This window comes from Globicephala melas, chromosome 6 (assembly GCF_963455315.2).
Source record: "Globicephala melas chromosome 6, mGloMel1.2, whole genome shotgun sequence".
Classification (NCBI taxonomy): domain Eukaryota; kingdom Metazoa; phylum Chordata; class Mammalia; order Artiodactyla; family Delphinidae; genus Globicephala; species Globicephala melas.
In genome coordinates, this window is record NC_083319.1 from 114,910,408 (window position 1) to 114,926,735 (window position 16,328).

General features: G+C 40.2%; 1 protein-coding gene across 2 annotated transcripts in view; it reads left to right on the forward strand.

The window, feature by feature from the left end:
* SPOCK3 (SPARC (osteonectin), cwcv and kazal like domains proteoglycan 3) overlaps positions 1-16,328 on the forward strand; it is a 436,458-nt gene that overhangs the window by 236,277 nt on the left and 183,853 nt on the right. For both annotated transcript variants that reach the window (XM_060301385.1, XM_060301384.1), the window contains exon 5: positions 14,679-14,802. In XM_060301385.1, the coding sequence (XP_060157368.1) occupies positions 14,679-14,802 (124 nt within the window). The remainder of the gene's footprint in view (positions 1-14,678; positions 14,803-16,328) is intronic.

The window sequence follows — 16,328 nt, forward strand, 5'->3', positions numbered from 1 at the left end:
CAGGTGGTTGTGTAAATGTATGTGTATAATTTCGAGAGGAAGACCCTTATTTGATAACTCAGTAGGACATAGACATATTTGCATACTTAGTTAAAGTGAGTTGTAAAAAAATTAAGTTTAATGCCTTTATGTGATTTCCATTAGTTATCTTAAAATAGAATGCATCTTGGAACTCTCAAATTGCATATTAAGGGCTTCCCTAGTGGCGCAGTGGTTGAGAGTCTGCCTGCCGATGCAGGGGACACGGGTTCGTGCTCTGGTCCAGGAAGATCCCACATGCCGCGGAGCGGCTGGGCCCGTGAGCCATGGCCGCTGAGCCTGCATGTCCGGAGCCTGTGCTCCGCAACGGGAGAGGCCACAGCAGTGAGAGGCCCATGTACCGCAAAAAAAAAAAAAAAAAAAGAAAGAAAAAGAAATTCACAAACATGACACTGACTTCAATGTATGTTTTTTGAGAATTTTGTTTCTTCTTTTTTTATATCTTCATACTTTCGAGTCCATGATTGAGGTTCTAAGCTTGGGGAACTTAAAGAAGGTAATAAAGTTTTTTAAAATAAATTTTATTTGCAGTGGTTGAATTGATGTCTAATTTGAAATCAGAAAGGCTAGGAATTGCTTTCTACCATTTCATTTATGGTTTGCATTAAAATGACATGTAATTTAGATATTAATATGCCTAGATTGCTTTAAGTATATATATTATTTATACTAATATTATGTTATAGCAAATTTATCCCCAAATTTCAGTGGTATGCCACAATAAAAAGTAATTTATTTTCCACGTATTAAATCAAGAAGGGTGGTCCTGGTCAGAAGGGGTCTCCTCCTTCTGTTGATTCAGGGACTAGATTCTTTCTGTAAATGTGCTTATAGAGTTCCTGTGTCCACAAGCGTCACAGTGGTACACGAACACAGATCTGTACGTACGTCCAGTGAAATTTGTGGGGCAGGCTTACCAAAGATTATATTTAGTCTGTTGTTGGGAAGTGATTAAAGGAGCCCAGATTACCCAGAATTTTCACCAAAGGACACATGTGCAAAGACGAAATATGTACATAAATTAATACTTACCCCACACTGGAGCTTCAGCGTGAAACCCCAGTGCCTGCCAGTCTTCCTGCTATACCCCACGGAACAGTTCTTCACCTAACCTGGGATGTCTGCATAACGTATCGATAGGATCAGAGGAAGCTGAAGGCTTTCTTTACTTACTTACATTCCAAATCCTAAATAATCCAAGCTTGGATTTTGTCAAAGCAATGTAAACAGAATAAACACACAAAAAACAAAGAGCAAACAAAGCTTCCAACAAGAAACACAAAGGGAGAGCACAGATATTCTTTGATCTCAAGTCTAGGGCAGACCTGCTTTGGGTTCAGTTACCCCTTTCAGCATCCCCCGTTCCCTGCACAGTCGTGGGGAGCACGTTGTTCGTTCCCTGACACTTGCTTCCTGGATGAGTGATGAAGGGCGGGTTAAAGATGCTAAAACACGAGGCTGACAAGAGTCCTTGAGGAACTGAACCTATTGAAGGAAACGGTGTAGAATTTTGCCACGTTCCTTTGTGACGTAGCATAAATAATTGTTGGGAAATATAAGACTGTTGTTTGAATTCAGAGCCCATTTTATTATTTTATCCTATTCCAGTTGGCTGGCCTTTTATATGGCAAGTTATAATGACTTTTAACAAGGACTTAACAATTACTTATAAAAAGTTTATTCAGTACTAAAGTAATGCTATAGAATTTCTACTTTGTAAGTGGACATAGAGCTAAGATAAGAACATAGGAGCCACCCTCAGTGCTTAGCCAGGGATTCCTGGTCTCCCTCCCATCCTCACTCCTTTTATCCATTCAGTGCTATTTACTGAGCACCTACTATGTGCCGGGCTCAGGGAAACTTGCTGGGGAAAGAACAGTGAGTTGTGGTGAACAGGTGTTCGTGGAGAGGGTCGGAAAGTCTTGGGAAAGATCGACTAGCAAAGTTGGGAAGGGACAACCAGCTCTCAGTGAGAGCGGAGCCTGTGTTCAGCGCTCTGGTGTAACGTGGTGGCCTGGACCTGGGTGAGTCTATCTTCTCCCACCCGTGACACTCAGTCTGTCACCCCTGCTCCCTCTGAGCGTCCCCCAAGGATCGCTACTCCTAAGTGCGAAAGAACAAAAAGAAGAACCCCACTGTCTTCATCCTCTGTTCTTCTCCCAGTCACACTGGGGTCAGATGGACCTTGTTGAGGTGACCTATTTTTATTGTTTGACCAGGACAATGGGGACTTGGTTGTTTTCTACTCTTCACAGCTGTGGCACTCATGCAGTTTCCTTAAGAACCAGTAGAGTGAAGAAATAAAACAATGCCGTGATTCAGGGAGACATGAGGTGGGTTTACAGCATGCTGGCTGGGAAGCACTGAGCTGCTCTGGTCCCCAGGTGTGGCCAGGGACCCTTCGTCCATCCTCTACCGGTTAGGGCACCGTTAGTGTAAGCGCAGGGCAGGATCCACCATCGCTGAGACATCCCTCCAAACCAGGGCTTCAGAACTGAAGTGACTTGGTTGTGAGACGTTAAGCCTCTGTTTTGCAAAGTACCCTCCCTCTAGCAGGTTGAGCATCAGCCCGGAAGATCTGTCCACACCCTGAGCCCTGCTGTCCGTGAGTGTTACCTGGTAGGGCCAAAGATGTGGTTACATGGAAGGTCTGAGAAGAAGGAGGTTGTCCTGGATTAGAGAGGGGCTGCTAAGAATGAGCACGATTTCTCTTTATAATAGAGACAGAGGGAGTGCTGACAGGGCCACACAGAGGGGGAGATGAGAGAGAGATGGGCCAGCAGCCGGGGAGTGCCAAGGACACCAGAAGACAGGAAGGGCAAGGGACAGATCATCACCTGGGACCTACCTGTCACCCCCAGGGCGGCCCCGCCAGCACCCAGTGAAGGTGATCTTGGACTTTTGACCTCCATCCCTGTGAGAAGGGGAACTTCTGTGGATTGAAACCAGAAAGGTTTTGGTCATTTGTTACAGCAAACCTAGGACAGAAACACATTCCTCAATTTTGAAAGCTAGTTCTGGAAGCATGATCTAACCAAAAGAAAGTCAGGAATACGATTGAGTAAATGGGCTGTAGGTGAGAATGTTTGGGGTGTTGGCTCCAGAGGATGCCGTGGTTCAATCCAGTTTACACACACACACGTCTCTCTTTTTTCTTTTTTTTAAATAGATCTTTATTGGAGTGTAATTGCTTCACAACACCGTCTTAGTCTGCGTCGCACAACAAAGCGAGTCAGCCGTATGCATACACATTACACACCATCTCTTGACGCCCATTCTGCTCCCTTGCGAATGGGGGCTCCACAGAGACAGGAAGTGTTTGGGGACCACAAAATGCAGGCTCTTGCTTTAAGTGGCTCTGTTATCTCCCACGCTCAGAGCCGGGAGAAACAGCAGAAGGAGGGGAGGAGTGGGTGTGTATCAGGCACAGGGATGCTTCTGTTGGCTCAGCAGAGGCCGCGGGTACGAGACAGAGGCTCAGAAGTAGGTGCCCATGAGGGTAGGCTGGTAAACCGAGAAAGGTGACCATGCCCATGGCTGTTAGACTAGAAGCGATAACTAAATGAAGGTGTAAGTTACAAAGGGAGCCGGAGGTGGAGTCAGAAAGCATTTTACAAGAGAAACGACGTCGGAGTTGGGACCTCAGAGATAAGGACGAGTTGCTCAGATAAACCCCACACTCCTTGTTACCTCCTGGTCTACAGGAGAACCGCACCCCATGCTACGCTGGTCTCTGTGTTTCCAAAAGAATTCTGAGCTCCCTGAATTCAGCGACTCTACTGTCTGGAACTTCCAGACTGTAAAATAGTACGTGGACACATTGTAGGGTGTATTCATGACTAAATAAACGCATAAAATTGTTGCCGAAACTCGGCCTCTGTTCGCTGGTGCCGAATAGAAACGCGAAGACAGAGTTTTGGGTGAACTAGAAAATAATAGCTTTAGTGCTTTGCCAGGCAGAGGGGGCCACAGTGGACTAATGCCCTCAAGACTGTGTGACCCGCCCTGGAGGAGGTAGTGATGGGTCTTACAGTGTTCAAGGAGCAGGGTGTGGTCAGCTGGTGGACCCTCTTCACCCTCAGAATTCTGATTGGCTGGTGGTGAGGTCATCGGGAATCAGCATCATCAACCTTCTGGTTCCAGCCGGTCTGGGGTCTACGTGCTTGTGGGCAGTGTGCAGTTAACTTCTCCCACCTGGTGGGAGCTTCAGTATCTGCAAAACAGCTGGAAGGACGTGGCTCAGAATATTATCTACAGCCCTCGAGGAGGAACCCAAAGTCCTTGACTCTGTTCAATGGCTAAACTATTATTATTTTGTCTTGCTTGATTGTTTTCCTTTCTGCATTTTCTCACTTCTCTGATTAAATGTATTCTTTGACTAAAGTTTTTCTACAGACGGAAGGCAGGTGGAGGACATGGGTGGGAGGCTATTCTGGGGAGACCCCGTAGGGTCCTGCTCGGCTACAAAAGAAGCAGTATTTAGAAGGATGCATGGGTACTCTTTCCAGGTTAGAAGATGACAAGTTATTGGTTGTGCCAGGTGCAGATTGGACGAGGTCTCATTCCGTTCCTAGAACGTGGTCAGTAACTGTAACCATACGTAATAACATATTATGAATAAACATAATAGAACTGTTTTAAAAGACCTTCCTGACAACTCTTTAGATGGTAGAAGTTATTGAGAGAGTGTTTCTTGAAGAACATTTCCTTGTCCAGCAGCTGTGACTCTACCCCTGACTGCGCCAGCATCAGTTGACATGTGCTGAGAAGATGCTTTCAGGACAGGAATTAAACCCGGTCTGGTAGAGAGAGAAATACTATGGAGTCAAAAACTTAGGCTTCTTTTAAATGTCACTAACTCGTTAACTTGAAAATGCTGTAAGCGTTAGTGCATCGTGGAGGTTTTGAACCGTTAACCTTTCTCTCAGCCTGTAAATCAGACCTGAGCAAATCATGGGGCTTCTTTCTTTTTTCTTGTTTCTGTAACTTTGCTTTTCCAGAGAAGCAGTAAGGAGGAGGCCAGTACAGGTGACCCCTGTGAAGGCAGCACAGGGAGGAAAAGCTCTGTTTTCTGTCCCTGAACTTTGGATGATCTTTAATAATTGTTTTAAACAAAATGTGTCATTTAATCGTTAAGGCTTTTGCCAAAGCTGTCAGGTCTATTTATCCAACAGTTGCTAAGAATATTTCTTACGTTCAGAAAAACAAAAATCAAGAGAATTTTTCATAATCAAGACTTTTTTTTTTAAGTATTTTGGTTTTTATTTATTTATTTATTTTTGCTGTGTTGAGTCTTCGTATCTGTGCAAGGGCTTTCTTTGGTTGTGGCAAGCGGGGGCCACTCTTCATCGCAGTGCGTGGGCCTCTCACCGTCACGGCCTCTCTCGTTGCGGAGCACAGGCTCCAGACGCGCAGGCTCAGTAGTTGTGGCTCATGGGCCCAGCTGCCCAGCAGCACGTGGGATCCTCCCAGACCAGGGCTCGAACCCGTGTCCCCTGCATTGGCAGGCAGATTCTCAACCACTGCGCCACCAGGGAAGCCCAAGACGTATTTTTGATATATAAAATACATCTTGAATGATCAGTCTGTTCCCATGTGTTTTGATAAGTGCTGTGTTATTAGTCATTTTCTTTTAGGTGGAATATTTTTCCCTTTTTAAGCTGCATATCTGTCACTGTTATTTTAAAAATGTCAAGATGGTTTTCCAAATATAGAGTCTCCTTGATCTTTAAGAATCCAACATTTTCATGAACTCAAATCTTAGTTCCTGCTTTGCTGTAGAACTGCTGAAGGTTAAATTAAGGACACAGTTAATGGTTAAAAGCTTGCTTTACTTGTGAACATTAATAATTGGAAAAATGAAGCATTTTCTAATTCTTATTTTAAATACAGGAAGTATAGTGAGCAAATATTCTCATATGCTCATATCTGACATGCAAACATGCATGTCAACACAAATTAAATAGAGCCAGTTTATATATTAGTTAATCTTCGTACTGATTCCCTGAATCAGAATCACATATATGATGTTGTATTATTTATTACACTCTAGATAATTTTCAGGTTTAATTGGCCAGATGTACTCTCCAGATACCACTTACTGGTGGTAGATCTTTTTTTAAGTAAAATTTGAGCTATGCTGTCATTTTTTACCTATTAAGTGAAACTGATCTAGAAATTTATGAACTGTGGGAGTGTGGTCTTCCATGACATTTAAAATTTTGTATGTACATTTATGGCAAGTTTCAAAATGAAAAGGAGAACACGTGACATCCACAGTGGCCAAAGACAAGCGGTAGAGACTTGAGAAGATAATGAAGCTCTCTCAACCTCCATCTTCCAAGCTTCAGAATTTAAAGAATAATGCACATTGCATAAGATTGCTACAATAATAGAATTGTAATATGTGTGTCTGGCATGTGAAAGGCTATCAAAACACGTGAAAATCTAACCTCATGTTTGTAAACATTTGACTCAGTTCCTGAAATTTTGCTTTATGGTAACATTTTTATTGGCTTGAAAGCAATCAGTAACTCTTATACATACTTATTAATTAGGTATGTTAAGATTTATCGTATGTTAAGATCATGAATTCCCAGTCTATTGGCCTGTGTTTTGCTGAAAATAGACGTGAGGACATTTCTAGCCCATAACAACTACAGTGACTCTCTATCTTACATAACGGAGATCCTTTGCAGTTGAATATACTTTTACCGTAGTTTAAGTGAAGAGGTCTTTACTAATTAAAATACTGTTGGGAATGAAATATATGGAAACATCAGAGACCCAGAACCCTAGAGTCTGAATTCAACATCATCTACATTTTCTACGTTTCGAAGCTTTATTACTCATTCAATCCATTGGAGCTCAGATTGAGAAATAGATTATGAGGGTGATTGATAGTGATGTCTGTTTTGAAATTTTGACGTTATTTATTGATGTCTTCAATAATTGTGAGTATGCTCACTGCTTAATAAAACATATTTACTTGTCAGAATATGTTATTCAAACATCATTATAACTTGTCTATGATTCAGATATCTCAAGCAGTCTCGCCCCATGCAACATCATCCTTCAAGCCATGATGGGGTATTTGTGTCGCTCGGTAACGCAAGCCAAGGTCAGAAACCACAACACGTGTCCGGTACTCAGTGTCTATGCTGCTGATTTTTGCTGTGTGTCTTCACATAAGTAATTTTATTAAAGATTTATAGACTGTGGAATGATCTAGAGCAAATGAGCCATACAGATGAAGCTTCGAATTGTATCCATGAAGAAGTTAAGACCCAGGGAGGCTGCTGACTTGCCAGGATGCATTGATGACACAGTCAAAAGTGCAATTCAGATGAAACTGGAATGAGCTTTTTTCAGCTAACCGTTTTGGTAACATTTATGCACTTTCTAAAATCAAGGTAAATCCTAAAACGTGGAAATCGTGTTCAAATTATATTGTTAAAATGCACAACGTGGTTAAGGAAACAGAAAACCAGATAGACTGAAACTGAGTCAACAGAAGTGGAAGGAATGCACGTGGGATTTATTAGGAAAGTTAGAGGCTAATGAGCTTCCAAGTGTGACTGAGGCTGGAAAGTGATGCTGGAGACCCACGTGCAGGGTGAGTCAGGACCGGAAGACAGCTCAGGGAGAGAGGATTCAACCCAGCTGCTGTGGAGGAGCCGTGTGCCGGAACACAAGCCGTAGATAAACACTTCTCTGTGAGCCTAACTTTCCAGCCATTAGAGACATAACACGTATATTGGTATGAAACTTAGCACCTTGAGTGGGGGAATATTTAAGAAAAAAAGATTTTGAGAAAAAAACTTGACTTTGTGTATTATAAATTATCATTTAATGGCTTCAATTCCCTGGGTTCAAATATACAGTTATTTGCTCTTTAAGGAAAAGGATCATGGGGATATAGGACGTCATTATAAGGTGGATAAATAAATGTTTAACTTTAATCTTCAAACTGAAATATATACTTAACAGTTCTCTTAAAAGGCAATATAGGGGTGGGGGAGGGAGAGGTACAAACTATCGGGTGTAAGATGGGCTCAAGGAAGTATGTACAACACGGAGAATAGAGCCAATGTTTTGTAATAACTATAAATGGAAGGTAATCTTTCAAAATTGAATAAACAATAGATTTTTACAAAGGTATTATTTGAAGAGTCTGATTGTAGCAGGGTTGCAGTTGGAAGAGTAATTTTTAAAAATTTCAGGGTTTTGCAACCAGTTTGAGTTTTTATACATCAATAATGGGAGAAAACTATATTACCTAATCTGATAATAATTCAAAATAAGTAATTGCAAATAGCCTTTGATATATCAAAAAATTAGATTTCCTCTCAGAGGTTAAAGATCTTTTGCACTTAGAGTATTCAGAGTAATATACTTAGCGATGCTTTTGCCAAACCTATTTTTTTACTGAGGTATAATTGACTGACAATATTGTGTTGGTTTCAGGGGACGAACATAGTAATTCTGTATTTTTATACATTACAAAGTGGTCACCATGACTAGTCAAGTACCCTGTGTCACCATACAAAGGTGTTACAATCTTATTATTTTTTTTATTGAAGTTATACTTGACTTACAATATTATATTAATTTCAAGTGTACAATATTGATTCAATATTTTATAGATTATACTCCATTTAAAGTTATTATAAAATATTGACTATATTCCCTGTGCTGTATATTACTTTTATATTATATATTATTTTACATATTATTTATTTTTATAATTATGTATATTTTTACTTATTTATTTTATACATAGTAGTTTGTACCTCTTAATCCCCAGCCCTATCTTGCATCTCCTCCAACTATAATATTATTGACTATATCCCCTCTGCTATACGTTTACATCACCATGACATTTATTTTATACCTGGAAGTTTCTACCTCTTAATCTCCTTCACCTATTTCTTTCCTCCCTCCAACCCCCTCCCTTCTGGCGGCCACCTATTTGTTCTGTGCATCTATGACTCCTTATGTTTTGTTATGTTTGTTCATTTGTTTTCTAGATTCCACATGTAAGTGAGATCATACAGTATTTGTCTTTCTCTCTCTGAGTTATTTCACTTAGCATAATGCCTTCCAGGGTTATCCATGTTGTCGCAAGTAGCAAAACTTCATTTTTTTTTTTTTTTTGGCTGAATAGTATTCTGTCGTATATATGGACCCACATCTTCTTTATCCATTCATCTGTTGATGGACACTTAGGTTGTTTCCATATCTTGGCCATTGTGAATAATGCTACAATCAACATAGGGGTGTGTGTATCTGTTCAAATCAGTGTTTTTGTTTTCTCCAGAAAAATACTCAGAAATGGAATTGCTGGATCCTATGGTAGTTCTATTTTTAGTTTTTTGAGGAAACGCCATTCTGTTTTCCATACTTTCTATACCAGTTTACAATCCCACAACAGTGCACAAGGGCTCCCTTTTCTCCATATCCTCACCAACATTTGTTAATTTGCGTTCTTTTCAATGATGGCCATTCTGACAGGTGTGAGGTGCTATCTCATTGTAGTTTTGATTTGCACTTCCCTGACAATTAGTGATGTTGAGCATCTTTTCATGTGCCTGTTGGCCATTTGTATGTCTCCTTTGGAAAAATTTATATTCAGATCCTCTGCTTGTTTTTTAGTCGGGTCACTTCTTCCTTCCTTCCTTCCTTCCTTCCTTCCTTCCTTTCTTTCTTCCTTTCTTTCATTTTTGTGTTGAGTTGTATGAGTTCTTCATATATTTTGGACTTTAACCCCTTATTGGGTATATAGTTTGAAAATATCCTCTCCCATTCAGTAGGTCTTTTTTATATTTTTATTTTTTTATTTTGTTTTATTATTATTATTTTTTTGCGGTACACGGGCCTCTCACTGTCGTGGCCTCTCCCGTTGCGGAGCACAGGCTCCGGACGCGCAGGCTCAGCGGCCATGGCTCACGGGCCCAGCCGCTCCGCGGCATGTGGGATCTTCCCGGACCGGGGCACAAACCTGTGTCCCCTGCATCGGCAGGCGGACTCTCAACCACTGTGCCACCAGGGAAGCCCCAGTAGGTCTTTTTTAAAAATTTTGTTGACAGTTTCTTTCACTGTGCAAAAGCCTTTTAGTTTGAAGTAGTCTCATTTGTTTATTTTTGCTTTTTGTTTCCTTTGTCTAAGTAGACAATCCAAGAAAATACAGTTAAAAGTGATGTGAAAGAATGTACTACCTATGTTTTATTCTAGGAGTTTTATGGTTTCAGGTCTTGCATGTAAATTTTTAATTCATTTTTATTTTTTTACTTTTGTATATGGTGTGGGAAAGAAGTCCAATTTGATTCTTCTCTGTGTAGCTGTCCAGTTTCCCAGCACCACTTATTGAAGAGGGTGTCTTTTCCACATTCTGTATTCTTGCCTCCTTAGCTGTAGATTAATTGACCATATAAATGTTTATTTATGGGCTCTCTATTTTGTTCCATTGCTCTAGGTGTCTGTTTTTGTGCCAGTACCACACTGTTTTGATTACTGTAGCTTTGTAGTATGGTCTCAAGTTGGGGAGTATGATGCCTCCCGCTCTGTTCTTTCTCAAGATTGTTGTGGCTATTCAGGGTCTTTTGATTATCAGTACAAATTTTATAATTATTTTTTCTACTTCTGTGAAAAATGTCATTGCTATTTTGATAGGGATTGCATTGATTCTTGATGCGTCTGGCTAAAGGTTTATCAATCTTGATTATTTTTTCAAAAAACAGCTCTTACCTTCATCAATCTTTTCTGTTCTCTCTTTGGTCTCTATTTCACTTTTTTTCTGTTCTGATCTCTTTATTTTGTCTATTTCTAAGATAGTCCTCCATCTCCCTGTTTTGCCTAATTCTCTGTGTTTATTTCTATGTATGATGTAGGTTGGTTATGTTTCCTGATCTTGGAGAAGTGTCCTGTGAGGCCCAGCTTCACACTCATGTCTGTCACCAGAACTATGTGCTCTAGGGGTACCCCTGTGTGGGCTGTGTGGGCCCTTCTGTTGAGGGGGAGCCGACTACATTGGGCCGACTGATATGCAGGGCTGGTCCCCAGCCTGGTTGGCTGCCAGGCCCTGTCTTGTGAGGTGGCTGCTGGCCTGCTGGTGGCGGGGGCTGGTGGTGTCCGAGAGCAGATTGCCAAGTCTAACTTCTTACCTGTCATTCGCCTGCCCCAGATGCCAGGTATCCATTCTGATAGCCTCAGCTGGCTCCACCTTTTCCCAAGCACTTGACTTTGCCCGTCTTGGTCTGTACACTCACTGCCAGGATTTTCTCTCTCACATAAACACATTTTGCTCTTCTTTAAATAGGGCCTTGAAAATATAATTAAAAAGCAATCTGAAAAATGTTTACATATTACACATAATGCATAGATATTTAATTAAATCTTAGAAAATTGTGTTTCTAGCTCATAAACTACACTAATTTTCCTAAGAACAAACATATTTTAATAGACAAGATTTTGATTAACACTAATTCTGAGAAACGTTCCTGATGCTAAAGCAAACAAATTCTGAATCACAGGATAAGTCTGATAAAAGAGACTCTGGAATGAAAAACTCTCTTCCTTGGTGAAGAGACTTGAGTGGAGGTACCACATGTACCTGGACAGGTGGAACCCTCAGGATGCTGAGGGGACCCTGAGGGTGGTCCAGGTGTGCCACCCACACCACCACACACAGCGGCCTGTTTGGGCTGTTCTGAGAAATGGTCAGAGTTACTAGAATTCCTCAAGTCCTGTTAACAATACAGTTTATTTGCCCCTCAGTACCTGCTGTGAGGTTTTTCATTTTGTTTTCACATGAAAGAACCTTATTTTCACAATCATAGACGCTTTGATTTTTGAAATGAAGAATGTACATGTCCTATTTGTCTATATCTAGCGATGCTTCTTCGTATATGGTTAATTGATTTATGGAGTTGTAGAAGTAGTTTTTTATTCAAATAACAGTCTTAGAAATTCATTTGTATTCATACCCTAATTCCAACATTAATATATGCCTGGATGAACCATCTTCTATACCGCCCTGTATGTGCTTGAATGTAATTTGTCTTTCTACAGAAAACGTCATAAACCATTTTCTTCAGGTCAGAGATGATTTAAGAACACATAAAACCTATGATATTTAGAATTTTGGATTTCAAATTAAGCCTCAAATTGTGTAGACTAATTTGTCCTTTCTAGAAAGTCTGTGTTCTGATGACAAAATGCTAAGCGCTTCCTTTGAATTTACTGAGTATAGTGAAATGTTCATGACTCAGTGTTCTCCATGTGTATGGCATGAATAATATATTAAAACATGAATTCTGGTGAATTTATCATCATCTAATGTTGTATTTATTTTAAACTAAACATAAGTAAATATTCTTCTGGTTTACAGAATGGTATAATTTGTCATCACCTCAAGCAAAATGGTGATGCAAATATAAGCAATATTATGATGCTTCCAATGTTGATGATACTTCAGCAAATCCTGACCAGGATGAAATCTACATAAAAAATACCATCTCTGTTGATACACTTCAGGAATCTGAAAGTGTTTAGGCTTCAGCAGTGTTGACTTTGAAGGGAATAATGATAACTAAAACTTTTTACCCCAAACCTTATTTTACAGGTATGTGGTAAATTCACTGTTTAAGAAGTCATTTGAATTTTAATAATTTCTAGTAAATCTTCCAATTTTCAAAAAGATTTCACTTCTAGATATAATTACTGTTTGAATTGTATATAAAAGACTACGTCATGTATCAAAAAATGTTTATACAAGAAAGTAATGTCACAATCTTAGTTTCTGTGTTTCAGTGGAGTTTTAAAGTTAGGAAAAGGGAATGAGGTGATTACAAAGAGTCATAGTGTTGACATATGTATGTCATAGTGTACAGACAGGTGCATATCCCAAAGCAAAAGCGATAAAGACATGCTGTTCTAATAAAATACTTTCTATTGATTAGAAGCCTGTGCTTGGTAATGATTTCTCCTAATGTAACTGAAGAGCAAATAATTTCATAATTTTGTGCCTTGTTTTGATTGCACACAGTGAAAGAAAAAGGCAAACATAATATTTTATGTTTCTTGTTTCTCTCTGCTCCGTCTCTGTGACTTATGAGTCCGGAGGTGGCGTAGAATAATGTCCCTGTTTTTCCAGTCATTGTTTTGATTCCCATTAGGATTTTGTGCCAGTCTTTTTTTTTTTTTTTTTTTGCGGTACGTGGGCCTCTCCCGTTGCGGAGCACAGGCTCCGGATGCGCAGGCCCAGCAGCCATGGCTCACGGGCCCAGCCGCTCCGCGGCATGTGGGATCTTCCCAGACCGGGGCACGAACCCATGTCCCCTGCATCGGCAGGCGGACTCTCAACCGCTGCGCCACCAGGGAAGCCCATGTGCCAATCTTTTAATCAGTAATAGCACGGTTATTTTCCCTTTTGTGTCTCTTATGAGGTTATATCTGTGGCCAGACAAGATTTTAAAGTGGTCATTTGGCAGAATTTACAAAAGTTAAATGAAGAAAATGTGTTTGGAGCTATCATAGGCTTCTTTTTGAGGGGGAAGCGGCCGGGGGAGAGGGATGAGGGGGTAAGAGAAGGTGGTAAACCTTTTCCCAAAGCCCACCCAAATGTTATCACAATTTAAAGTACGTTAGTCCGAACTTCTTTGCCTATAATGAGGATTAACACTACATGTCTTAGTTGTCTTTTGGGGTTACTTTTTTGTAGATTTGACTTATTCGTGAAAAAAAAAAAAAAAGAAAAGCCAAAGGGCAGCAAATGTTTCCAGTAAAACCTCGTTTCTCATCTTGATACAGACATCAAATTACTCTCCATGAGCAGTTTTAATGAACAAGACCGAGTGCTGATTTACTGGAGGACTTCTAACTACGAAATGCTTGTGTAGAGATTCTCTGTTGTTTTTATTCCTACTTTTAAGGCCTTTGCCCATTTCTGTGTGAACTGTTCACACAAATAGGCCAAGCAGAAGCAGTTTAATCAAAGTGGAGAAACGGATAATTTAGAAGTAGGTAGCGGAAGAGAATGGGTTTTCCCACTTTATTCCAGATCAAAGTCAGATGGATGTATTTTGAGTTCTTTCCACACAAGAAAGAGAGGATTGGCTCTCGCCGAACCTGCTAATTGGGCTCTCTAAATACTGGTCTTTGCTGGAAAAGTGTTTCTTATTGCTATTTTCTCTAAAGTAAGCTGCTCTTATTTTCATGCGCCTCTGGGATGCCTGGTGAATTAGGTGTCTGCTTTCTAATAGTATTTCTAGTAGAATTCTAGGGGGGCCCTTGGGAAAGTTCCAGACATGTGAGCTGTTTGGGGGGCTGTTCAAAACACATTTCACAACCACAAATTAAAACCAGAGAATCCATGTGATGAAGTATAACTGTAGTCTATATGTAACCAGCGGAATCTTTTTAAGGAATATATTCTTATTTTATTATACGAAAACCTTGATTATGAAACAAAAGTTTATAAAGAACACTGTATAGACTAATACATTGGAAATGAGGATACAATTTACTGATTCTAATTTATCTTGAAGAGTTGGAATGACAGTGGAGAAAAGGCATGATGGTAATATAAATTTATTTTTTAAATAAATGCACTAAGTATGCTTGTTTTATTTTTTCAACAGTATGAAAGATGCAGGAGTTGGGCAGAAGCAGTGGAGGGGTCCCCCGACATCCGCCTGCCAACAGTGCTCGGGGGTCTCTACCAGCCCCGTCTGTGGTTCAGATGGACACACCTACTCTTCTCAGGTAAGACAACGATAGTCATTTATTATAAAACATATACATATTCATATATGTATGTACATAGCCATTAGTAAGTGATTAAAACTGTTAGTTCTCCAGTGTGGTCATCCAAATAGTTTAACTTTTAAAATAATGTGATTAATATCACTAGTTGGGAATATGATTCAAACATTTGTACATTTGTTTCTCCTATACAGAATTTTTAAAGTTTGAAATATTGATTCTGTGAACACTCTGAACCCTCAGATATTAAAACCAACATTTCCTTTCTTGATACTCTGAGAGAGGGCAGAAGCGTTACCATGTATGTAATAATGTTAACAGTTACAACAGCTGTCCCAGCTAAAATCCGTCAACATCAGTACTATTTTATTGCATATGTTATTTCCTATATTATCTCATTTAAGCCCCCCAAAATTCCTTACAGCAAAAGAGAAAAACAAGTCTCAGAAAGAAATAGCACATTTCACATATTTAGCTGACACCGAAGCCCAGATTTGATGTCTTCTCTGATTCAGTGTCTCTAGCTACATGAATCTGCACCTCGTTTGATGCCCCACATCGTTCAAATATTTAGGAGGTTTTAAGAACTTTACGTAATAGAACATCAATGAGTTTTCTTTGATTGTGTGATAGGAAGGAATACGGCTCATGACCTCTTACCTGAAACTTCAGGGTCAGTTGCATTTATGAATTTAGATTGTTCTAAAATGTATTTTGAGAAGGTAAGATAGCACATTATGTAGTGTCCCCAGTGGGGCTTTACCCTGTAATTAAACGGAGCAACATTTCTTTTAGAAACTATAGGTATATTCAAGTTAAATACGATCCATGAAGTCTATAAAGTAACCTTACCTCAGTTCATATCTAGTTTTGCTTAAAGCAAAGTAAATTCCAGAAGTTTTTGGCTGTCAGAACACTGTGTTTGGTGCCTACCACTTTATGAACCATACTTTTTCTCAGAAAATATTTCCCTACACCTTGCACCGGCAGTTTACAACTGAGAAGAGGGCTACAGGGACGAGGAAGCTTAATACAGTCAATAGATACGTGCATAGTCCTTACTGGGTGAGGCTACCATGTGCCTGCTTGCTAAAGTTTTCAGGGTGTATGTAGGGGTGGAGATATTGCTAGGAGGAAGGAGTGTGTCACCCATCCTCTCAATACTACCTCGATCTCGGGGACCCTCTGCTTTGCAAGCTGAAATTCCTGCTGTCAGTGCAAGGGAGAAGGAACCCACGTCATATTCTCACATCCCACAGCTCACGATGTGGATCGCATCATGCTGATTCATTAACTCACAACAAAGGATGCAGGTTCTGGTATTCAGCGTGGTAGCTGGTGTTCCTTGGGAAGCAAATTTGACTCCTAAGTTGACTTGATGGACGTTGATGATTGAACAGGTTGAGTCAAGAGAGAGGCTGAGGTCATTCCCGGCATCTCCCTCAGGGAGCCCTGTGTCTTTCTCAGCCTCAGGAATGTACTTGCTGTGGGCCCTGGTGTGTTAGCACCGGGGAGGGTGTCATCCT